This window comes from Phyllobates terribilis, unplaced genomic scaffold (assembly GCF_046119375.1).
Source record: "Phyllobates terribilis strain yellow unplaced genomic scaffold, ASM4611937v1 Scaffold_3__8_contigs__length_932513732, whole genome shotgun sequence".
In the NCBI taxonomy this organism is placed as follows: Eukaryota; Metazoa; Chordata; class Amphibia; order Anura; family Dendrobatidae; genus Phyllobates; species Phyllobates terribilis.
The window spans coordinates 325274009-325300746 of NW_027362763.1; the positions used below are offsets into that span (position 1 = coordinate 325274009).

The following is a 26738-nucleotide window of genomic DNA, read 5'->3' on the forward strand; positions in this document are numbered from 1 at the left end:
AATAAGAACTGTGAGTAAAGGCCCTGAACTGCATCACTGACTCCGTGTCGTTACTGCTGCTGCCCTGCACCATCACCCCCATCCTCCGCATACACTACCCTGAGGCTATACTCCTCCCGTGGGGAGTTATGCTACGCTCTGCTGCACCCACAACACCAGCCTTAGCGGTCTGCCCTGTAGCGGCGGTTCACTCTGACCGCAATCCACGGGTGGCGTAGTCGGACATTTAAACATCAAAACCACATAAATAGTTCCGCCACTGGTTTGACCGCCCTGAGCCACGGAACCGGATCGCCGCCACGAAGACTACAACCACCAGCATCCACCAAAAAGGGTCCGGCTCCGGGTGTCCCAAGGCCCAGGGGGTGCGTCAGAACATTTTCATCACCTTTCACAATCACCAATGGGACAAGGCAGGGATGTCCTTTGTCCCCTCTCTTATACATCCTAGTGACGGAGCACCTGCTCTCATCAATTCGCCATAACCCCAATATTAGGTGGATTGAGGTGGGAGGCACCGAGTACAAGTGCTCTCTATTTGCTGATGATGTCCTAGTATATATCACTCAATCACATATATCCATCCCTGCTGTTATGGCTGAAATAGATCACTTTGTTACATGGTAAAATTTTAAAATCAATGCAGCGAAGTCTGAGGCCCTCGATGTCTCCCTCCCTAAATCCATATAGGATTCCATCCAGTCCAACTTTCCCTTTGCCTGGCCCTCACAGGGTATCAAATACTTAGGAATTCCTATTCATAGAGACCTCTCCCATCTATGTTATCTTAATTTTGGGCCCTTTATTGAACAATTCCATACAGACCACGGTTGGCAAGTTAGAACTGTAAGATTCACTACGTGAACCACTGGTGTTTTGTGGAAAAGCACATGTACACCGCGTTCCAAATTATTATGCAAAAAGTGTTTAGGAGTGATAAGGGAAGAATTTGTTTGTTTGTCAGTTAAACTCATTGATGGTGATGTGTGTCAGGGCTCTTTATATCACTGTAAGCAATTGCAGACACCTGTGCTAATTAGTTTGGCAGGTGTGTCCAATGAAAGGCAAGACTACTTAAGAAGGCTCTCTCACATTATTAAGCAGCCTACATTTTCTGCCAAAATGGGAAAGAAAAAGGATGTGTCGGCTGCTGAGAAGCAACAAATTGTGGAGTGTTTAGGTCAAGGCATGACTACAATCAACATTGTGCGATGATCAGGATGAAGTGTCTTGGCAATCAAGAAGTATGTAGCTGATTCACAGTACACACGTGTGCGTGCTGATAAGGGCAAATTGAGGACTCTTTCCTACAGGCAATTACGTCAGGTTGAAAGAGCAGCGGCAAAAAAGCCTTGTCATAGCAGCAGACAAGTTTTTGAAGCTGCTTGTGCCTCCAACGTCCCCCGAACAACAAGATGCAGGGTCCTTCAGAGGTTTGCAGCTGTGCATACGCCATCCTGTCGACCTCCTCTATCCACTTCACACAAGCAGAAACGGCTCCAGTGGGCCAAACATTACATGAAGACTGATTTCAAAACTGTTTTGTTCACGGATGAGTGCCGTGCAGAGCTCGATGGTCCAGATGAATGGAGTGGAGGATGGCTGGTTGATGGACACCCCACGCAAACACGGCTACAGCGCCAACAAGGAGGAGGTGGAGTAATGTTTTGGGCTGGAATCATGGGGAGAGAGATTGTCGGCCCCTTTAGGATCCCTGAAGGCGCTAAAGATGAACTCCATAATGTATGTGGATTTTCTCAAACAGCACTTCCTGCCATGGTTCAAGAAGAAGAACCGTGTATTTCACAGCAAGATCATTTTTCTGCATGATAATGCACCATCTCATGCTGCACATAAAACATCTGCATCTCTGGCTGATATGGGCATAAAAGGGGACAAACTTATGGTGTGACCCCCATGCTCCCCTGACCTCTACCCCATTCAGAACCTTTGGAGCATCATTAAAAGGAGTGTCTATGATGGCGGGAGGCAGTTCACATCTAAGCAACAGCTCTGGGAGGGTATTCTGTCCTCATGCAAAACAATTGAAGCAGAAACCATCCAAAACCTGACAAATTCAATGGACGAGAGAGTTCAGAAGCTCCTTTCGAACAAGGGGTCCTATGTGAAAATGTAACATCACCTAGAATAAAGTTTTGAGTTGAAAACTGTTTGATTTCAGTTTCTAACAACCTGCTAATGCTTATAATTTCAAAAATGACCATTTTTTTGGTCTTTATTAAAATGAAAAGGTTGATCGAAAAGTTTGGGGGATCTAAGAGTGTGGCAACCCAGTAGTCATGATTACTTCGAATTCTGACAATATGAGGGTCATGCTGCAGGTAGTGCAGCAAGAAGGCACTTATGTGTCTTGCGCATCTCGGAGCCCCAAAATTATTTTCCGGGCTAGATGCAGCTAAAAATTATTTTTAATTTTAAATCTGGTGAAGCTTATTATAGATGGCCTAATAGGATCAGTGCTGCACACTGCTACAAAGCAGAAATTATTTTCCAGTCAAGATACAGATAAACATGATTAGTAATTTGAAAGCTTAAAACGGTTGGTAGGGTGATTTTAACCAATCATCAAGCTTTTACTCTCCCCAGGATGACACAGGGGTAGAAAAGTCGTTTCGGATCCATGATTTGTTCATCTTTATGAACGTGAGTCTGTCTACATTATCAGTGGAGAGCCGCGTGCGCTTATCTGTCAGCACACCACCAGCAGCGCTGAACACACGTTCAGACAGAACGCTGGCTGCGGGGCATGACAAGATCTCCAAGGCGTAAGTGGCTAGCTCCGGCCATTTATCCAGATTGGAAGCCCAAAAAGAGCAAGGGTCCAGTGACACAGTCGTGGCTTCAATGTTTACTTGGAGATACTCCTGTACCATCGTCTCTAGGCGTTGACTATGTGTCAGACTTCTTGTCTCCTGTGGCCTTGCAAAGGATGGGCTAAAAAAGTGGTGAAATGATTCCGCAAAATTGATGTTACCAGCAGATACTGTGGTTCTGTTACGGTTTGAGTGCTGAACACTTGACGGTCCCACGGTTGGCAAGTTGGAACTGTGAGATTCACTACGTGCACCACTGGTATTTTGTGGAAAAGCACATGTAAGATTCTGCAACAGTCTCTGCTGATACTCCTGCATGCGTGCATCCCTTTCTATGGCAGGAATAATTTCTGCAAATTTACTTTTGTACCGGGGATCTAACAGTGTGGCAACCCAGTAGTCAGGATTATTTCTAATTCTCACAATTCGAGGGTCATGTTGCAGGTAGTGCAGCAAGAAGGCACTCATGTGTGTTGCGCATCCAGGAGCACCAAGTCCCTGTTGTGTTGGTGGCGAGGTAACAATCATGCTTCCTTCCTCTGTCCTCTCCCCCCAACCTCGCACAACAGAAATGTGATCAAGGTCTCCCTCATCTGATGAGTCTTCCATCAGTTCGTCCTCCACTTCTTCCTGGGCTCCTGCACCTTCCTCACTAGTTTGGTTGCTACCATGCGCCCTGGTTAAACCATCTCCCCCACCCTCACATGCCTGCCGCCTTGGTGCTGCCGACCGTCTGGACCTTGCAGATGTTAGCCCTTCCGCATACAACTCCTCCTCCTCTACTTCCTCCACCTCCTCTTGTGCCACCACCTGACTCCGAATTCTGTTTAACATGTGCTCCAGCATGTAAATCACCGGAATAGTCATGCTGATAATGGCATCGTCAGCACTAAACATCTTCGTCGCCATTTCAAAACTGTGCAGAAGGGTGCATAGGTCCCTGATCTGAGACCACTCCTCCAGCGTGATTTGCCCCACCTCTGAATCTCGTTGGCCCAGGCTATACGTCAGAACGTATTGCACCAGGGCTTGTCGGTGCTGCCACAGTCGCTGCAACATGTGCAGAGTTGAATTCCACCGGGTAGGCACATCGCATTTTAGCCGGTGAAGTGGCAGGCCCAACGACTTCTGTAGAGATGTAAGTCGCTGAGCTGCGGGATGCGAACGGCGGAAGTGAGCACACAGCGACCGTGCCCTCTGCAGAAGGCCATCTAGTCTGGGATAGTGGGCTAAAAATTGCTGGACAACCAGGTTCAACACGTGAGCCATACAAGGCACGTGTGTGACATTGCCCCGGCGAAGGGCCGCACCCAGATTTGCAGCATTGTCGCACACGGCCTTCCCTGGTTTCAGGTCCAGTGGAGACAACCATTCATGAAATTGGTTCTCCAGAGCTGACCACCACTCCTCAGCTGTGTGACTCACATTTCCCAGACATTTCAATGTAAAAACCGCCTGATGACGTTGAGCCCTACTGCCAGCATAGTAAGGAGGTGTGCAGGATCCCTTCTGCGCAGTTAGAAAGCTTGTGGCATGACCAGACAGGCTTTGGGTGCAGGTGGAAGACCGATAGGAGGTTGAGGAGGCAGAAGCAGTGGAGGAAAAATGACATAAAGAGGATTGACGCACAACTCGTGGGGACGGCAAGACTTGGACAGCAGCCCCTTGTCCTGCTGTCACCATAGTTACCCAGTGCCCAGTCAGCGACATGTAACGCCCCTGTCCATGCCTACTCGTCCAAGTGTCTGTGGTGAAATGCACCCTGTCACACACAGAGTTTCTCAAAGAAGCGGTGATGTTGTGTGCGACATGCTGGTGGAGCGCAGGCACACCTTTCTTTGAGAAGTAGTGCCGACTGGGCATCTGGTACTGGGGCACTGCGACGGACATAAGGTCTCGAAAATCCTCTGTGTCCACCAGGCGGAAAGGCAGCATTTCTGTAGCCAAGAGCTTGCAGATGGTGAAATTCAACCTCTTAGCTTTCTCATGGCTAGGAGGAAATGGTCTTTTACTTGTCCACATCTGAGGGACCGAGGGCTGGCTATTGTGCTTAGACGGGGTTGATAAGGGTGTCCCCGGCAAACTGCCGGTCTGTGAGGAAGATGCAGGCGGACATGTTAGGTTGCCTTCATCCAAAGGTGGTGCTATCGATGTCGGACAGCGCTCAAGACCAGCTGGTGTTACCACCTCCAAAGAAAATGATGACCTGCCAATCACGCTGGCTGTTGCGGGTAAAGAGGTGGCAGGTCTGCGCCCCAAAACAGGTGTGACTGCTGTCCCCCCAGTCACAGAGGATGAAGAGGCCGCGGATGCACAAGATATGGCAGACGGTGGTTGGCCCGGCCGGCTAGACCGCATTGTAGCACACTGAGCTTCCCACTGCAACTTATGCTTCATGTCCATGTGCCGGTTCATGCATGAAGTACTCAAACTATGTATTTTTTGGCCTCTACTTAGCTTTTGCTGACAAATGTTACAGATAACACGAGTTGGGTCATCTTTATCGATCTGAAAAAATGCCCAGGCTATGCAAGGCTTAGCACCCATGCGACCTGAAGAGCCATCACGACTTGTGGTGAGAGGCAGAGTTGTGTTTGAGGATGCAGTTGTTGACGTGCTTCCAGTACTACGTCTCTGTCCAGGAAGGCGCAACCTGACCTCGTCGTCACTAGCATCTTCCTCCACCTCCTCTGCTGACCTCATCTCTTGGCTGACTGTGGGTTGACAGTAAGTGGGATCTCCGACCTCATCATCATCACCCTGTGCGTTATCACACCCGTCGTCCTCAGAGCCAACCTGTTCCTGCCCTGACAAAAAACTAAAGTTGTCGCTCCAATCAGGTATTTGAGTCTTATCATCGTCTTCCTCATTGTCTCCACCAACAGGAGTTACAGTTTGGGAATGAGGGTCTACATTATGGTCAGAACCTTCTGCGTCTGGTCCTGGATCCGACTCATAAAGATTCTGGGCATCAGTGCAGATCATTTCCTCGTCTGGATTCACAGAAGCGCTGGAGTCGACCACTGATTCCCAGGCTATAGTATGAGTAAACAGCTCTGCAGACTCAACCATCTGTTCTACCTCATACTCAGACGGGCAGCTGGAGATTTGGGAGCTGTGAGGAAGCAAGTGCGATTTGGGTGACACCTTTGAGGACTGGAGTATTTGTGATGTTGAAGTTGATGTGGAGGAGAGCCCACTTAAAGGAGCACTTGATATCCGTTGAAGCACCTGCTGTTTTTGTGCCTCATCTGGAATTTGTAGCGATTGGCGTGGCCGTAAGAAAGGGATCTTATCACATTGTCCGCTAAAAGAAGTAGACATTTTAGTTTGGCTGGAAGATGGTCTTTCTTCTGCACCTACCCCACGGACACAACCTTTTTTCCCCTTCCCAACACGCCTATTCCCCTTTCCACCAGCAGCAGGCCTTTTTCCACTCATTTTGGTGGTTAACTAATTCACAACTCTGGAGTTGTTTGCACAAAAAAACAATGGATGGTAACCGAGCAGAGCTGAGTGGCCAAACTGTGGTATTAGGCCAAAACTATTGGCTGGGTTAGATGCAGAAAAAAATTATTTTTAATTTGCAACCTGATGGAGGTCAGTATAGATGGACTAATAGACCAAGTCCCACACACCGCTAGAAGCCCAAATATTTTTTCAGAGCTAGATGCAGAAAATTTTTTTATTCAATTTGCAACCTGATGGAGGTCAGTATAGATGGACTAATAGACCAAGTCCCACACACTGCTAGAAGCCCAAATATTTTTTCAGAGCTAGATGCAGAAAAAAATTATTTTTAATTTGCAACCTGATGGAGGTCAGTATAGATGGACTAATAGACCAAGTCCCACACACTGCTAGAAGCCCAAATATTTTTTCAGAGCTAGATGCAGAAAAAAATTATTTTTAATTTGCAACCTGATGGAGGTCAGTATAGAAGGACTAATAGAACAAGTCCCACACACTGCTAGAAGCCCAAATATTTTTTCAGAGCTAAATGAAGAAAAAAATTATTTTTAATTTGCAACCTGATGGAGGTCAGTATAGATGGACTAATAGACCAAGTCCCACACACTGCTAGAAGCCCAAATATTTTTTCAGAGCTAGATGCAGAAAAAAATTATTTTTAATTTGCAACCTGATGGAGGTCAGTATAGATGGACTAATAGAACAAGTCCCACACGCTGCTAGAAGCCCAAATATTTTTTCAGAGATAAATGAAGAAAAAAATTATTTTTAATTTGCAACCTGATGGAGGTCAGTATAGATGGACTAATAGACCAAGTCCCACACACTGCTAGAAGCCCAAATATTTTTTCAGAGCTAGATGCAGAAAAAAATTATTTTTAATTTGCAACCTGATGGAGGTCAGTATAGATGGACTAATAGACCAAGTCCCACACACCGCTAGAAGCCCAAATATTTTTTCAGAGCTAGATGCAGAAAAAAATTATATTCAGTTTGCAACCTGATGGAGGTCAGTATAGATGGACTAATAGAATGATGCTATGCCCAAAAGATTTTACTTCACTAGGTGCAGTAAAAAAATTGGTATTCTATACACAGGTGGTATATCTTGCAACACAGATAGGCTACTCCACTGACTAACACACTCTGCAATAGGCCAAAAAGGATTAGCTTTGCTAGATTCAGCCAAATGCTGTGAAAAAAACTTGCACAGCACTGGCACAGACCTGCCTGGCAAAAACTGATAGGAACTGATGTAACCTAGTCCTGAAAAGGACTCCAATTACAATTAGTCTTTACTCCCACAATCTATCTATTTAAGAGCACAGACCTGCCTGATAAAAGTCGTAGGAAATGCTGTAACCTAGTCCTTAAAAGGACTGCAATCACAACTATTCCCTACTCCCAAGCTATCTGTATATTTGTGCGAAAATTGGCTTGAAATTAACAAGGTATAGCGCACACAGCAACAGCGGTGCCGTCTAACACGCAGCTGCAGCAGTGAGAAAATGGTGGCGACGGGGAAAATGGCTTGGTCTTATAGGGCAAGGACATGTGACATACACTGCCAATCACACATGCCCTTGCTTGTGTGAAAAAAAGCACTTCGCTCCGTGTGTGCGCTGCTGATAGGCTGACAGATTGCACCTCCCCACTGCAAATGCGGGAAAGAGAAAAAAAAATGGAGATCTTCATTGTTCCTGCAGAGATCCATCCCCTGCCCCTCCCCCCGCCCCGCTGTATACTCAAACTGCGTATTAACATTAATTTTCATCATTACTGAGAAAAAATCCAGTTATGATTTTGGTGCACGAACAGTTATCGAACATAACCTCGAACAGCCGAATTTTTCTCAAATTGTTCGTGTTCGCCGACCGGCTCGAACACCGCCCAAAACAGCTCGAATTTGAGATTGGCGAACAGTTCGAGTAGAACAACGCTCATCTCTAGTCACTATCCACCACCGAAGCTTCAATCTGTGGTGGTCAATTAGTCGATCTCGGTCGATGTCAGTCTGCTTCTGGGAAGTCTTGTTGTAGTGGGAGATAATTACAGGGTAGTAATAAATTCCGATGGACTATTTTGGTTTTCTTGTCCCCTCTTTCCAATCGGCTTTCCTTTTTACGACCACATACACCTTGTCTTCCCAGTACGAACAAAGTTTTCCTAGACCACCTGTCTCACATACATTCTTGACTAGCACCCGGCTTCCCGATGCCAATTTTGCTCCATAACATTTTTGATCATAGTACTCCTTACTCTTACACTATCCTTGCATAACCACTTTGGTGGCTATGTTGTATGCTTTCGCCATCCGTTCCTTCCATTTCCGAACGTACTCTAGATACGTTCTTTAAGTCTCTGACACCGGAGTATTGAACATGATGTCGATTGGCAGTCTTGGCGATTGTCCATACAATAGGAAGAAGGGCGAGTAACCTGTTGCATCGCTCTTTGTACAGTTATAGGCATGTACCACTTTTGACAGAGAACTCTTCCAGTCTTTCTTCTCGTCAGCTGATAAAGTGCGCAACATCGACAATAATGTCTGGTTAAAGCATTCCACTGGTAGAGTGGCTGGGTAGAAAGCTTTATTGTGAGAAATGGAAAAAGGCACTGTGTGGATTTGAACTCATGACCTCCTGTTTACAAGACAGGTGCATTAATTCAGCAAGCCACTGAACATCAAGGGTGCAAATGTTTGTCAAGAAAGGCAGTGAACATTGAATAGCTAATAGGTAAGTTCAAAAAGAAATCCATTGGTTTCACTATGTCATTCTTAATGCCAATCTATACAGTGTATGATGACATTTTGTTCTTTATGAACATTTAATACAGATTCTATACCTCACAATTGCACTCAACTCAAGCCCTACAATGGAAATTCCCATTGGCTGGGTAGAAAGCTTTATTGTGAAAAATGGAAAAAGTCACTGTGTGGACTCAAACTCATGACCTCCTGTTTACAAGACAGGTGCATAAATTCAGCAAACCACTGAACATCACTGTCCATCACTGTCCATTACCCTCTGAGAGATTGGGTGTTGTGTGGGATCTCTGAATTCTACAGTACTTTCCTAGCTTGGCAAAGAGCTGGTTCTCAAATTCTCTTCCTTGATTGGGGTGTAACCTCGTAGGAAACCCAAACTTTAAAGCAAAATCATTGAAGATATTCTCTGCCGCAGTTCGACCAGCTTTATTGGTGGTGGCATATGCTTGGGCAAATCAAGTAAAATGGTCCATCGCCACCAATATGTATTCATAACCATCCTTGCATGTCTTGAGATGTAGAAAGTCTATTGAGACTATCTCAAATTGATACGTAATTTGGATGTTGCCAATAGGTGCCCAGATTGATGTGTTGGGACATTTATCTTTCAGACACCAACACTCCCTGTTCACGTAAATCTCAATATCTCTCTGCATGTACGGCCAGTACAAACGTTCAATGATCAAGTTAGTTGTCCTTTCCAATCCCAGGTGTCCCGTGTTTTCATGGAGTTCTTTGAAGACCAACCTATGGAATACTCTGGGTACTACCAACTGCCGTTTTTGTCCTCCTTTATAGTGATGAGCGAGCATGTTCGCTACTGCTCGGTGCTTGCCCGAGCATCTCACTGATTGACATGCTCGACGCTCGCCGAGTATTTCCGGGGTTGCTCAGCGGGAGCTCAGGTCTCTTCCCTACATGTTTGGCGCTCTTTAGAGCATTACAGTGATTGGCTGGCCCCCCCCAGCATTATCAGGTCTATATCAGACCTGGCGCTGCCATGCTAGTTATAGTCACTCCAGAATCAGAGAGTGTAGGGAGAGCCGCTGCTGAGCTAGGGAGAGATTTGCTTGTTTCTAGTCAGTGTAGGTGTATCAAACTATATTAGAGACACATATCCATCTCAGCAAACAGTCCTTCTGAGGACTAATCCATCTGCAGAGATTTCAGGCAAGCAGTGTATATAGGCAGGCAGGTAGGGTATATAGCAGACTGCAGTGCACATAGGACAAGAGGATCCATTCCAGTTTTGTCTGCTGCTGCTGCTGTTAGATATTTCTAGAAATAGGCCCAGGTCTCAGGGACCAGGAATAATTTTTTTTTGGATCTTAATCCTCGTTATTTGCTTAAAAAGCAATCCAGAGAACACAGTTTTTCTGTGCCATTTGCTTGTTGGCACTGCAGAATACAGCCAGGTCCTTTCCGTATTACAGTGCTAAAAATCCAGCTATTTAAAACTGTGGTTTGTCCGTCACATGGATCACATATAATTGCACTGAAAATACTGCCATTTCTGGCCTCCATTAAAAATTTGTTGCAGTGTGTCAGTGAAGCAATTGACACCGGATTGCTGTTCAAAATAGTTACCTACAGGCCAGGTATTTAAAACTGTGTTTTCTCCTTCACACGGATCACATATACATTTTCAAAAAATACTGCCATTTCTGACTTCCATTGAAAACTTTTTTCAGTGTGTCAGTGAAACAAATGACACCAGATTGCTGTTCAAAATAGTTACCTACAGGCCACGTATTTAAAACTATTTTTTCTCCGTCACACGGATCACATATACGTTTTCAGACAATACTGCCATTTCTGACCTCCATTAAAAACTTGATTGCTGTTCAAAATAGTTACAGTTGTGTTCAAAAGTTTACATACCCCGGCAGAATTTTTTATTTCTTGGCCTCGTTTCATAGAATGTGAATGATAACAAAAAAACTTTTTCTCTACTCATGGTTATTGGTTGGGTGAAGCCATTTATTGTAAAACTACTGCGTTTTCTCTTTTCAAATCTTAATGACAACCAAAAATATCCAAATGACCCGGATCAAAAGTTCACATACTCTGGTGATTTTGGCCTAATAACATGCACAGAATTTGACACAAATTGGTTTGAATGCTTACTAAAAGTAACATCCTCACCTGTCATCTGTTTGCTGGTAATCAATGTGTGTGCATAAAAGCTGAGTGAGTTTCTGGGATCCAGACAGACTCTTGCATATTTCATCCAGCCACTGACGTTTCTGGATTGTGAGTCATGGGGAAAGCAAAAGAATTATCAACGGATCTACGGGAAAAGGTGGTTGAACTGTATAACTGAGGAAAGGGATACAAGAAGATATCCAATGAACTGATAATGCCAGTCAGCAACGTTCAAACTGTGATTAACAAATGGAAAATCAGGAGCTCTGTAAAAATCAAACCACCGTCAGGTAGGCCAACAAAAATTTCAGCCACAACTGCCAGGAAAATTGTTCGGAATGCAATGAGAAACCTACAAATAACATCAGCTGGAATTCAGGACTCTCTGAAAAGTAGCGGTGTGGCTGTTTCAAGATGCACAATAAGGAAGCACTTGAAGAAAAATTAGCTGCATGGTTAATTCACCAGAAGAAATCCATTACTGTGCAAATGCCACAAAGTATTTTGCCTACAATACGCCAAACAGCACAGACACAAGCCTCAAAACTTCTGGAACAAGGTAATTTGGAGTGATGAGACCAAAATTGAACTTATTGGCCACAACTTTAAACATTACATTTGGAGAGAGGTCAACAAGACCTATGATGAAAGGAACACCATTCCTACTGTAAAGAACAGAGATGGATTGCTGATGTTTTGGGGATGTGCGAGCTACAAAGTCACGGGAAACTTGGTAAAAGTTGAAGGAAAGATGAATGCAGCACGTTATTAGCAAATACTGGAGGCAAATTTGCACTCATCAGCCCGGAAGCTGCGCATGGGACGTACTTGGACGTTCCAACATGACAATGATCCAAAACACAAGGCCAAGTCGACCTGTCATTGGCTACAGCAGAACAAAGTGAAGGTTCTAGAGTCGCCATCTCAGTCTCCTGACCTCAATATCATTGAGCCACTCTGAGGAGATCTCAAGCACGCAGTTCATGCTACACAACCCAGAAATTTACAGGAACTGGAAGATTTTTGCCAAGAAGAATGGGCAGCTTTACCATCTGAGAAAATAAAGAACCTCATACACAATTACCGCAAAAGATTTCAAGCTGTCATTGATGTTAAAGGGGGCAAAACACGGTATTAAGAACTGGGGTATGTGAACTTTTGATCAGGGTCTTTTGGATGTTTTTGGTTGTCATTAAGATGTGAAAAGAGAAAACACAGTAGTTTGACAGTAAATGGCTTCACCCAACCAATAACCATGAGTGGAGAAAAAGTTTTTTTATTATCATTCATATTCTCTGAAACAAGGCCAAGAAAACAAAAATTCTGCCGGGGTATGTAAACTTTTGAGCACAACTGTACCTAATGGCCAGATATTTAAAACTGTGTTTTCTCCATTACATGGATCACATATACGTTTTCAGAAAATACTGAAAGTTTGTTTCAGAGTGTCAGTGAAGCAATTGACACCAGATTGCTGTTCAAAATAGTTACCTACAGGCTAGGTATTTAAAACTCTGTTTTCTCCATCAAACGGATCACATATACATTGTCAGAAAATACTGTTATTTCTGGTCTCCATTAAAAAGAAATTTCAGTGTGTCAGTGAAGCAATTCACAGCAGTGTGCTGTTCAAACTACATACCTACAGGACAGGTATTTAAAACTGTGTTTTTCTCCATCACACGGATCACATATAAGTTCGCTCAGTCATTTGTTGTGAGTGTGGAAGATATTGTCCTCCATTTAAAATGGGCAAGGCATGTGGCACGGGATGAGGAACTGGACATAATGGTGATGATGCTGCATGCAGAGGCCGAGGCCGTGGGCTAGCTGAAATTGTGCCACAACAAACACCCACATCTTCTCGCTCGACCTTCCTGTCCCAGTTATTAGGGGAGTCTGGACTGCATATTCCTCACCCTGAAACTCCTTCCTCCCACCATGCTGAGTGCCCAGAGACAACTGATCCCACACTTGGACACTGAAGAGCTGTTCACTTTCTCATTTATAGATTCAGGCCTCTCGCCTGGTCCACTTGAAGCGGGGCAAGAGGAGATCGCATGTAGCAATGCCCAAATATTTGAGCAGCCACGGTCACACGAAGGCGACGGCGGGAAAGTGTCACAAGTGGTGGACCATGATGAGATACAATTGCCAGAAAGTCAGGAGGAGGACCAGAGTGCGGAAGTGGAAGACGAGGTGGTGGATGATATAGTAACTGACCCAACCTGGCAGGAGGACATGCAGAGCGAGGAGAGAAGCACACAGGGGGAGGGAGGCAGAGCACTCCAACAGGCAGGAAGAAGCAGTGTGGTGGCCGCAGAAAGAAGGCAGGCAACCGTTCCCTGTAACACCGACGCAAACAAAGTTGCCAATACAACTGTTAGGTCTTCCCGAGTCTGGTTATTTTTTAAAGACTCTGCCGATAACCCCAAAAAGGCCATTTGCACCACCTTCCAGGCCAGCTTCAGCAGGGGTGGCAAATGTTCAGCCTGACTACCACCAGCACGATTAGGCACATGGCAGCAAAGCAACTGACTTTGTGGGCCGAACCCCAGGTTCCAGGAACAGTGTCTGCAGGTGGCACCATTGCTTCTTCCGCTGTTGTACATGCAAGCCAATCCCCTGTCCATGGTGCATGCGAAGATGCCTCCGCCCTGCACCAGTCGTTGCACACTCTCAAGTAGCAGCATCAGGAAGCACGTCCACGTCCATGTCCCAGTGCAGCATTCAGTTGTCCATACCCTAGTCCTTGGAACGCAAGTGCAAATACGCAGCCAATGCCCAACAGAACACACTACTAAATTCCCACATTTCACGACTGCTTACGCTCAAGATGTTGCCTTTTAGGCTCATGGAGACGGAAGCATTCCGCAGCCTGATGGCGTTAGCCATCCCTCGGTACTCGGTCCCTGGCCGCCACTATTTCTCCCGGTGTGCCGTCCCCGCATTACACAAGCACGTGTCCCAAAACATTAGCCGTGTTCTCAACAATGCAGTTACGGGAAAGTCCACCTAGCCATGGACACATGGACAAGTGCTTGTGGGCAGGGACAGTACATCTCGTTGATGGCACCTTGGGTTAGCATAGTGAAAGCCGGGACCTAGTCAGACCTGGGGATGGAACACGTCCTCCCGACACCAAGGATTGCGGGTCCTAGGTCAATAAGAGTTGCCCCCATAGTCTACAGATCCTGCACCTTATCCTCCTCAGCCTCCATCTCCGAAATGACCACATCAGTCACAAGCTGGATGCACTGCAGCACTGCCTCGGCCAAGCGGCAACGTCCAGCTATTTAAAACTGTATTTTCTCCATCAAACTGATCACATATACATTGTCAGAAAATGCTGCCATTTCTGGCCTCCATTAAAAATTTCCTTTAGTGTGTCATTGAAGCAATTCACCGCAGTTTGCTGTTCAAACTACTTACCTACTGGCCAGGTATTTAAAACTGTGTTTTCTCCGTCAATCAGATCACAGATACGTTGTCAGAAAATACTGCCATTTCTGGCCTCCATTAAAAATTGCCTTTCGTGTGTCATTGAAGCAATTCACCGCAGTTTGCTGTTCAAACTACTTACCTACAGGCCAGGTATTTAAAACTCTGTTTTCTCCATCAAACGGATCACACATAAGTTCACTCTAAACTCAGTCATTTGTAGTGAGTGTGGCAGATACTGTCCTACATTTAAAATGGGCAAGGCACGAGGCAAGGGGCGGGGAACTGGACGTGATGGTAATGGTGCATGCAGAGGCTGAGGACAAGGCCGTGGGCAAGCCAAAATTGTGCCACAACAAACACCCACATCCTCTCTCCTGACCTTCCTGTCCCAATTAATAGGGGACTTCAGCACACCACTATTGAACCCAGAGCAGTGTCAAAAGGTTGTTGGTTGGATAGCGGATAATGCTTCCAGTCACTTAGCCAACACCACCACCTCCCTGTCTTCCACATGGTCAAGTCTCAGTAGCCGTGAGTCTGGACCGCATATTTTTCACCCTGATCCTCCTTCCTCCCACCATGCCAAGTACCCAGAGACAAATGATCCCAAACGTGCACACTCTGAAGAGCTGTTCACTTTTCCATTTATAGATTCGGGCCTCTCGCCCGGTCCACTTTAAGTGGGGCAAGAGGAGATCATGTGTAGCGATGCCCAAATATTTGATCAGCCACGGTCACACGAAGGCGACGGTGAGAAAGTGTCACAATAGGTGGACAATGATGAGACACAATTGCCAGAAAGTCAGGAGGAGGACCAGGGTGCGGAAGTGGAAGACGAGGTGGTGGACGATATAGTAACTGACTCAACCTGGCAGGAGTACATGCAGAGCGAGGACAGCAGCACACAGGGGGAGGGAGGCAGAGCACCCCAACAGTTAGGAAGAAGCAGTGTGGTGGCCGCAGACAGAAGGCAGGCAACCTTTCCCCGTAACACCAACATGAAGGAAGTTGCCAGTACAACTGTTAGGTCTTCCCGAGTCTGTTTGTTTTAAAAGACTCTGCCGATAACCCCAAAAAGGCCATTTGCACCACCTGCCAGGCCGTCATCAGCAGGGGTGGCAAAACGACCAGCCTGACCACCACCAGCATCATCAGTCACATGGCAGCAAAGCACCCGACTTTGTGGCCCGAACCCAGGGTCCAGGAACAGTGTCTGCGGGTGGCACCATAGCTTCTTCGGCTATTGTGCATGCAAGCCAATTCCCTGTCCATGGTGCATGCAAAGATGCCTCCTGCCCTGCACCTGTCATTGCACACTCTCAAGTAGCAGCATCAGGAAGCACGTCCATGTTCTTGCCCCGGATCAGAGTTCAGTTGTCCATACCCCAGTCCTTGGAACGCAAGCGCAAATATGCAGCCAATGCCCCACAGGCCACACAACTAAATTCTCACATTTCACGACTGCTTGTGCTCGAAATGTTGCCTTTTAGGCTCGTGGAGACGGAAGCATTCTGTAACCTGATGGCACTGGCCGTCCCTTGGTACTCGGTCCCCAGCCGCCACTATTTCTCCCGGTGTGCCTCCCCGCATTACACAAGCACGTGTCTCAAAACATTAGCCGTGCTCTCAACAATGCAGTTACCGGCAATGTCCACCTAACCACGGACACGTGGACAAGTGCAGGGACGGTACATCTCACTCAGGCACACTGGGTTAACATAGTGGAAGCCGGGACCCAGTTAGACCTTGTGACGGAACATGTCCTCCCGACGCCAAGGATTGCGGGCCCTAGGTCAATCAGGGTTGCCCCCACATTCTACAGCTCCTGTACCTCATCCTCCTCAGCATCATCCTCCTCTTCAGCCTCCATCTCTGAAATACCCACTTCAGTCACAAGCTGGAAGCACTGCAGCACTGCCTCGGCCAAGCGGCAACAGGCTGTGCTGAAGCTAATATGCTTAGGTGAAAAAACGCACAATGCTGAAGAGTTGTGGACAGCTCTGAAAGAGCAGGCAGATCTGTGGCTCCCACAGCTGAACCTACAGCCAGGCAAGGTCGTGTGTGACAATGGCCGGAACCTGGTGGCGGCTCTGAGGCAAGGCAAGCTCACATAAGTACCATGTCTGGCCCATGTGCATAACCTCGTGATTCAGCGGTTTCTCAAATCCTACCCAGAGCTTCCGGATCTGGTTGTTAAAGAACGCCACCTGTGTGCCCATTTTAGAAAGTCATCTACAGCTTCCGCCGCCCTTGCAGTGTTACAGCAGCATTTGCAGCTTCCGGCTCACAGATTGGTGTGTGATGTCCCATCGTGCTGGAACTCTACACTGCAGATATTGGGAAGGATTTGTGAGCAGAAAAGTTCCGTTGTTGAGTACCAGCATCAACAATGCCGTCGGTATTCAGTTCAGACTCCACACATAAGACCTCAGGAGTGGACATGGATGTCAGACATATGTACCATCCTCCAAAACTTTGAGGACTCCCCAAAGGCACTAAGGAATCATGGAGGACGTTGGTACGGTCGGCAAGGTACTCTCTCAGCATCTTCCCAAACTTTGCACTCCTTGTGAGAGTACCCCACACCTCTGGGAGTGTCTGAGAAAACTGTCCCTCATTTGGGAAGATGCTGAGGGAGTACCTTGCCCACCGTACCAGCGTCCTCCGTGTTTCTGCTGTGCCTTATAATTATTGGGTATCCAAGCTGGATACGTGGAATGAACTGGCTCTCTATGCCTTGGAGGTCCTGGCCTGCCCTGCCGCCAGTGTTTTATCAGAGCGAGTTTTTAGTGCCGCTGGTGGATTTATAACTGACAAGCGCATCCGCCTGTCAACTGACAATGCTGACAGGCAGACTCTTATAAAAATGAACAAGGGCTGGATTGGGCCAGAATTCTCAACACCACCGAATGATAGCAGCGTAACATAAACTCCAATCCAGTGTCTTTTCTTGAGAGACGTATTCCCATGCACCTTTTCACACCCACACATGGGTAAACGCTTCCTGATTTTGGCTATTTGCTCTTGTCCTCCTCCTTCTCCTCATCCTCCACCACCATATCACCAGGGTGACCGTGGTCCGTGATGTAACACCCACCTAATTTTTTAAATGGTGTTTATGATGCCGGTAAAAAAAATTTTTGATACAGTATGTTCATGTATACCCTCCAGGGGTAAATATTTGTCAGCCCATACACTTAGTGCATGGGCATTACAAGTATTGGAGGCCCGCTCCTTTCTAATGGGAACATTTTTTTATGAGGCCATCCTCCATGTCTCTTCCAAGGGGCATTGAAGTGCCTCCAAATTTTTGGCAGCCCTTGCATTCACTGCATAGGCCAACACTATGGGAGACTCACTCCTTTCTAATGGGAATTTGTCATTCCTTGTTACTGTGGCCCTGCTCTGTGTGTCTTTAAATTCTTAGTGGGGTTTTTCCTAAAATTCGTCAGCCGTTGGACTCACTGCATACCCTATAACTGTATAGCAGACTCTCTCCTTTCTAGTGGGAACATGTCGTACTTGTTACTGTGGCCCTGCTCCATGTGTCTATAAATTCTTAGTGGTGTTTTTACTAAAATTGGTCAGCCGTTGGACTCACTGCATACCGTATAACTGTATAGCAGACACTTTCCTTTCTAATGGGAACATGTTGTACCTGGTTACTGTGGCCCTGCTTCATGTGTCTTTAAATTCTTAGTGGTGTTTTTCCTAAAATTGGTCAGCAGTTGGACTCACTGCATACTCTATAACTGTATAGCCAGGGCCGGCCTTAGGGTATATGGCGCCCTGTGCGAAATCCCTCTTGGCGCCCCCCCCCAAAGAAAAAAAATTAAACTCATGTAGGTGAAAACAACAAGTGCATTTTTTATTAATCAAATGATCAAGTAATAACAAGCAACAAAAGTTGAAAAGTTTTAAAGCCGCCACCACGATAAGGTAGACTCTTCTGGCAGGGCCCTACTCTAACCTATTAAAATTTTCTTAAAATATCCAATACTCTTTTTAGATATATTTTTATTTAGTTTTCTTTAAGGGAATGTGTCATATACATTTTTTTTTAAAAATGACCAATAATACCACATACAGGGAATACTGCCACACCATGACCAGACCACATATTACCACAACATAGTGACCGAATAATACCACACAGAAGGGGGAAAAACTGCCACACCATGACCAGACCACATATTACCACCACATTACTAATATTACCACCACATTACTAATATTACCATAAGTGTCATTATGCACGGGAGCTCTATACATGGTATGTATAATGTAAGTGTCCAGGTAATCTAGTGATCACCAGTGACATTATACACAGGAGCTCTGTATATAGTGTCAGTGTACAGGTAATACAGTGATCATCAGTGACATTATACACAGGAGCTCTGTATATAGTGTCAGTGTACAGGTAATACAGTGATCACCAGTGACATTATACACAGGAGCCCGGTACATAGTATATAGTGTAAGTGTACATGTAATACACTGACTCACTGGTGACGTCTCTAGGTGAAGTCCTTCAGCTACGCTTTTCTCCTTCATCCAGCACAGACCGCCATTACGTCTTCCAGACAGGACTCGTCTCTGCATAAAATAACACAGTTATCTAGAGCACATTCCCCAACTTCTACATTACGCAGCTGAATACAGACGTGTATCCACCATCAATATATGGTTAGTTATTATACAACCTACCATTCCAAATATAAATTGTAATCCACCACGGTGCCCCCATTAACTGTAAATAGGCACTTAATATATAATTTAATTAGAACCTCTACTCTTTCCGCCAATTTGTTACCAGTTACACTCCTGCATCCGCAACGCCCCCTACTCTATACTTCCTGCTCCCCGCATTCATTATTTACATGCACCCCCTGCCCCAATTCATTATATCATGTCCTGCTCTCCCCACCCCATCATCATTTACTGTCCCCCACCCCACATTCATTATGTGCAGCTCATTATCCCCCTACTCCCAATTCCCCCATGTGCAGCTCATTTTCTCCCAATTCCCCCATGTGCAGCTCTCACCCCCCCATGTGCACATCTCTCATCCCCCTCCCCCACATGTGCCCCTCTCTCATCCCCCTCCCCCACATGTGCACCTCTCTCATCCCACTCCCCCACATGTGCACCTCTCTCATCCCCCTCCCCCACATGTGCACCTCTCTCATCCCCCTCCCCCACATGTGCACCTCTCTCATCCCCCCCATGTGCACATCTCTCATCCCCCTCCCCCACATGTGCACCTCTCTCATCCCCCTCCCCCACATGTGCACCTCTCTCATCCCCCTCCCCCACATGTGCACACCTCTCATCCCCCTCCCCCACATGTGCACCTCTCTCATCCCCCTCCCCCACATGTGCACCTCTCTCATTCCCCTCCCCCACATGTGCACCTCCCATTCCCCCCACTCCTAGTAAATTGTATTTAAAAAAAAAAAAAAACTTGTTATACTTACCCCCATGCGATCCCTGCAGAATCCTCGTCCAAATCGATGACACCAGGTTCTCCTGACTTCCGGTCATGTGACGGTGCCGTCACATGACCGGAAGTCAGAGAAATCATGACAGAGATGTTCCGGCCCCGGCGCTTAGCATGGGGCCGGGGGCCCCATGAGGAGAGAGACACACAAGAGGGGGGCCCCCAAGGGGGCCCCTACCGGCCGGGCCCCATACTGGAGTCAGGGCAGTCATGCCCTGATGGCGGCCCTGCTGGAGGCTGAAGGGGCCCCCTCTCCCTCGGGGCCCCCGTTCAATGAACCGGCTGCACGGGCGGTAGTTCCGCCCCTGTGTGTGAGGAGGAGAGAGTGCAGCGCGCCCGGGTCCCGGCCGGACATTTCAGAGCAGAGAGGGGGCGCCGGCGCCTGAGCACAGAAGAAACGCTGGGCGCTCCCTCTCTGCTCTTCCATAAGAAAAATACCGACGGGGAGGGAGCCAGCGCAGCGCCCCCCTTCACTCTCAAGTTTGAGGCGCCCTGTGCAGTTGCACAGCTGGCACGCCCCAAAGGCCGGCCCTGTGTATAGCAGACTCTCTCCTTTCTAGTGGGAACATGTCGTACTTGTTACTGTGGCCCTGCTTCATGTGTCTATAAATTCTTAGTGGTGTTTTTCCTAAAATTGGTCAGCCGTTGGACTCACTGCATACCCTATAACTGTATAGCAGACACTTTCCTTTCTAATGGGAACATGTCGTACCTGGTTACTGTGGCCCTGCTCCATGTGTCTTTAAATTCTTAGTGGGGTTTTTCCTAAAATTGTCAGACGTTGGACTCACTGCATACCCAATAACTGTATAGCAGACTCTCTCCTTTCTAATGGGAACATGTCGTACTTGTTACTGCGGCCCTGCTCCATATGTATTTAAATTCTTAGTGGGGTTTTTCCTAAAATTGTCAGACGTTGGACTCACTGCATACCCTATAACTGTATAGCAGACTCTCTCCATTCTAATGGGAACATGTCGCACCTTGTTACTGTGGCCCTGCTCTGTGTCTTTAAATTCTTAGTCGGGTTTTTCCTAAATTTTGGCAGCCCTTGCAGTCACAGCATGAGCATTACCACTTATAGGAGACCTGCTCCTTTATAATGGTAACATTTTTTTTACTGAGACCCTCTTCTATGTCTCTTCAAAGGGGTATTGGGCTGCGTCCAAATTTTTGGCAGCCCTTGCAGTCACTAGATGCGCAATAACTGTATAGGAGGCCCACTTGTTAATAATGGGAACAACAAAGCATAGCCGGCTGATGGCTCTCTAACAATAGCTAGGGCCGACTGCTGGCCTTTTAAGAATAGTAAGGGCCGTCTGATGTCCCTATAAAAATAGGCTTTATGACTTTCAGAGTCCCTCCATCATGAATCAAACAGGAAGTGTCTGATGATGTGTCACAAACCACATTGCCAGATAAGGTTGTAAAATGTTAAAATGACATTTCCCGGTGAATGCATTTGTCTTAAAAAAAAAACTTAAAAAAACAAAACAATAGGATCTTTCTTTAGTATAAAAAAACAGCGTCACCAATTTAACAACAATGTAATAAAATTGTTCAGCTCATGCTCCTCCTCCTCCATCTCCGAAATGACGAAATCAGTCACAAGCTGACAGCACTGCAGCACTGCCTTGACCAAGCGGCAACAGGGTGTGCTGAAGATAACATGCTTAATGTTTAATTGACAAACCGCCCAGCGCTGCAGAGTTGTTGAAAGCTGTAACACAGCAGCCTGATCGGAGACTCTCACAGCTGAACATACAGCCTGGCATGGTCGTGTGTGACAATGGGCGGAACCTGGTGTCGGAGAAATGACAGCCGGGGTAGATAAGTTTTCCCTCTATGCCAGTCCTTTCACTGAGCTAAAGAATATGGCTGTGGTGAAATACAACTCCCACTGAGAAGCTTTTTCAGATTGAAAAACATTGTGCCCACCATAGGATTTGATTCTGAGGGCTAACCTTTCTCCCCCGCTGAAGATACCCATAGCAGCTGCAAAGTTAGCGTTATCATGAACTTTCCTGAGGTAGAAGCCAAGGCACACCAGAGGATTTTCTGGTGGGACAGTCCAACCCTGCCAAGATGCAGTCCTGGCTAAGAAAAGTGTGTGGAAAGGTTCCCGGACACTGTATGGCTGCTTTTTTAATGTGGATCGGCCATGCTTATGCATGTTATTTCTCTAACCGCATAACAGATCAGGCCATTGTTCAACTCTGTATACACGAAATTAAATGCGCAAAGAAAGATGTGTGTGTGTGTCAAAGCACCACCGACAAGGGCGAGTTTATGTTGGACGGGCTGCCTTTGCTTCTGCAACAAGCTGCATTACAGGACTTCCTGTGAGAAAAGACATGCAGGGTAAATAGGGTTTCCCTCTATGCCAGTCCTTTCACCGAGCTAAATACAACGGTCAGCAAAAAAAAGTTGTGGACTGGCTCTGTACCGTCCCTGGCCACATTCACCTGTCCACGTGTTTGTGGTGAGGCGGTCCTTCCCAGTAAGTGCACTTGGGAGCGCACGGGTATCGTTGTGGGACCAGTGCTTGTGGAAGGCAGAGGCAGTACCGGGAAATATAGTGGCGGCTGGGGACCGAGTATGGACACCCGGCCGCCGCCGGCATGAGGTTGTGAAAATCTTCCGCCTCCGCGAGCTTAAAAGGCCATATTTCAAGTGCAAGCCGCTGTCAAAAATTTGGCAGTATAGTATTGCAGCCTGTGGGTGGGTGGGGGGCTGGCTGCCTGCATACTTGCGCTTGCATTCCAAGGAATGGGGTAGGGACAACTGAACTCTGCAGTGGGACAAGGACATGGACAGTGATTGTTGCAAGTCTGCAATGACAGGTGCATGGCGGGAGGCATCTTCGCATGCGCCAAGGATCACTTATGAGGGACATACTTTTAAGGAGCGACCTGTAAGTCAGAGATGCTTCCAGAGGTCTTCCCCATGCTGTTCCCATGTCTTGTCAGCACTGTGTGCATGTGTCTGATGATGTGTCACACACCACATGGCCAGATAAGGTTGTAAAATCTTAAAAGTACATTTCCTGGTGAATGCATTTGTCTTGGTTGAAAGCAATGCAAAAGTGCAAAAATGCGTCAAAAACGCAACGTGTGAACATAGCCAAAGGTGTGGAGGAGTATTTTTGGTTTTGGTTATTTATTTTGCCTTCTATACAACCGCCTGAAAAATGCTCGAGTTTCCCATAGACTTACATTGGGCTCGTTGCTCGGGTCGAGCACCCGAGAATTCCAATTTGCTCGACCCGAGCAACGAGTACCTGAGCATTATTTTAGTGCTCGCTCATCACTACTCAGAACAGGTCAGATCAGCGGCGCGCTGTGTTTTTTTTCCCTGCAGGCGGTAACTTTAACCCCTTTACCCCCGAGGGTGGTTTGCACGTTAATGACCAGGCCAATTCTTACAATTCTGACCACTGTCACTTTATGAGGTAATTATTCTGGAACGCTTCAACGGATCCCGCTGATACTGAGAATGTTTTTTCGTGACATATTGTACTTCATGATAGTGGTAAAATTTCTTCAATATTACTTATTTATTTGGGGAAAAAAAGGAAATTTGTCGAAAATGTTGAAAATTTTGCAATTTTCAAAATTTTAATTTTTATGCCGTAAATCAGAGAGATACAGTACAGACCAAAAGTTTGGACACACCTTCTCATTTAAATATTTTTCTGTATTTTCATATCTATGAAAATTGTACATTCACACTGAAGGCATCAAAACTATGAATAAACACATGTGGAATTACCGTATATAGTTAACAAAAAAGTGTGAAACAACTGAAAATATGTCTTATATTCTAGGATCTTCAAAGTAGCCACCTTTTGCTTTGATAACTGCTTTGCACACTCTTGGCATTCTCTTGATGAGCTTCAAGAGTTAGTAACCGGAAATGGTCTTCCAACAATCCCTTTTGCCTTCACTCTGGGGTCCAGCTCACCCCAAACCATCTCGATTGGGTTCAGGTCTGGTGACTGTGGAGGCCAGGTCATCTGGCATAGCACCCCATCACTCTCCTTCATGGTCAAATAGCCCTTATACAGCCTGTAGGTGTGTTTGAGGTCATTGTCCTGTTGAAAAATAAATGATGGTCCAACTAAACGCAAACCGGATGGATTAGCATGCCGCTGCAAGATGCTGTGGTAGTCATGCTGGTTCAGTATGCCTTAAATTTTGAATAAATCCCCAATAGTGTCACCAGCAAAGCACCCCCACACCATCACACCTCCTCCTTCATGCTTCACGGTGGGAAGCAGGCATGTAGAGTCCATCCTTTCACCTTTTCTGCGTCGCACAAAGACACAGTGGTTGGAACCAAGGATCTCAAATTTGGACTCATCAGACCAAAGCACAGATTTCCACTGATCTAATGTCCATTCCTTGTGTTCTTTAGCCCAAACAAGTCTCTTCTGCTTGTTGCCTGTCCTTAGCAGTGGTTTCCTAGCAGCTATTTTACCATGAAGGCCTGTTGTACAAACTCTCCTAACAGTTGTAGAGATGTGTCTGCTGCTAGAACTCTGGGTGGCATTGACTTGGTCTCTAATCTGAGCTGCTATTAACCTGCGATTTTTGAGGCTGGTGACTTGGATAAACTTATCCTCAGAAGCAGAGGTGACTCTTGGTCTTACTTTCCTGGGGCGGTCCTCATGTGAGCCAGTGTAAGGATCTGAATCATGTATCTGTTCTGTCCGGTTTTAGCCTTTATCCAAAATGGAGTTGACAGCCTCGGAGGCCATATTACTTCCTGTCTGATATCTCCTGTTTCCTGTTTGCTATAAATATAAAGAGACTCTGGCCAACTGTACTTTGCTTGTGTATCTTGTATCTTACCTGCTGCCAAGCTTGAAGGACTTGCATCGTGCCTGTTGCTTCTCTACATTAGGATTCCCCACCTGTTACCTGCCTGCCGTTTATCCGGACTTTCATCTGTGTGCAAAGACCCGCTCTGCATCCACCTGCAGTTCAGCCTACTCTCTGCAAGGAGCCTGGTCCGGGTTCAGGATCTAGAGGACTGTGCGTTTCTGGACCTGGGACATCTATCGGTTGGTACTGACATCACAACCGTCTCTAGAGACTGTTTACTGATCGCTTATTGCCTATACCTGCCTGCTATAATATATGTTAGCCTGCTTCAATATATCCTGTTAATACGATATATCGTGTTTGTCTTCACTCAAAGTTTGTCCAATTTTTCAGACTGACTGACCTTAATTTCTTAAAGTAATGATGGCCATTCGTTTCTCTTTACTTAGCTGCTTTTTTCTTGCCATAATACAAATTCTAACAGTCTATTTACTAGGTCTGTCAGCTGTGTATCCACCTGACTTCTGCACAACACAACTGATGGTCCCAACCCCATTTATAAGGCAAGAAATCCCACTTATTAAACCTGACAGGGCACACATGTGAAGTGAAAAATATTTCTGGCTACTACCTCTTGAAGCTGATCAAGAGAATACCAAGAGTGGGCAAAGCAGTCATCTAAGTAAAAGGTGGCTACTTTGAAGAACCTAGAATATAAGACATATTTTCAGTTGTTTCACACTTTTTTGTTAAGTATATAATTCCACATGTGTTAAATAGTGTTGAGCAAGCACTAAAATGTTCGGGTGCTCGAAGCTCGGGCCGAGCACGCCATGATACTTGGGTGCTCGACCCGAGCAATGAGCCCAATGTTAGTCTATGGGAGACCCGAGCATTTTTGCGGCGGCAGCCCTGGCAGTCTGTAGAAAGCCTAAAAAGTGCCCAAAAGGATAGTGACAGTGCTCAAAAGACATGGGGACAGCATGGGCATTGCCCCAGGAAGCATTTCTGACCCCCAGGTCACTGCTGTCAACAACGTTGTCAGAGGTATTAAGCCACTTTTACGGGCTCACAAGAAAACGTTCAAAAACTAAACTGAAAGTATTTTCCTGTGAAATATGTTAAGGGACTTCCTTTCCAGGGTAAAGACTTGTGTATAAGGCAAAATAAATAACCAAAAACAAAAATACTCCTCCACACCTTGGGCTATGTTCACAAGTAGCATTTTTTATGCGTTTTTGCACTTTTGTATTGCTTTCAACTGTGACAAATGCATTCACCGGGAAATGTCATTTTAACATATTACAACCTTATCTGCCCATGTGCTGTGTGACACATACATACAGTGCTGAAAAGACATGGGAACAGCATGGGGAAGACCCCTGGAAGCATCTCTGACACCCAGGTCACTGCCTAAAAGTGGGCCCATCAGAAGTGATCGTTGCCACATCAGAAGATGCAGGCTTGCAACTATCACCGTGCAAGTCCTTGTCCCAGGGCAGTGTTCAATTGTACCTCCCCCATTCCTTGCAATGCAAGCGCAAAGATGCAGCCTGCCACCCACCCACCCCCTGGCTGCAATACCATACTGCTAGCTTGCTTGCACTTGAAATAGGGCCTTTTAGGCATGTGGAGGCAGACGCCGGCCACCATGTCAAGGCTGCATCTTTGGCCTGGTATCCATACTCAGTCCCCAGCCGCCCGGCGGCCGGGTGTTCACGCTTGGTCCCCAGCTGCCAGGGGGCGGC

At 46.4% G+C, this 26738-nt stretch overlaps 1 protein-coding gene across 5 annotated transcripts in view; it reads right to left on the bottom strand.

Moving 5' to 3' along the window:
- The window catches only part of LOC141259325 (probable cation-transporting ATPase 13A5), a 1017982-nt gene that overhangs the window by 239239 nt on the left and 752005 nt on the right, over positions 1–26738 (bottom strand). For 4 of the 5 annotated variants that reach the window (XM_073675091.1, XM_073675090.1, XM_073675087.1 and 1 more), the window contains one exon: positions 19171–19260. The exons of the other annotated variant lie outside the window; for it this stretch is intronic. In XM_073675091.1, coding sequence (XP_073531192.1) covers positions 19171–19260 — 90 coding nt within the window. The remainder of the gene's footprint in view (positions 1–19170; positions 19261–26738) is intronic. 5 annotated transcript variants of the gene reach the window in all.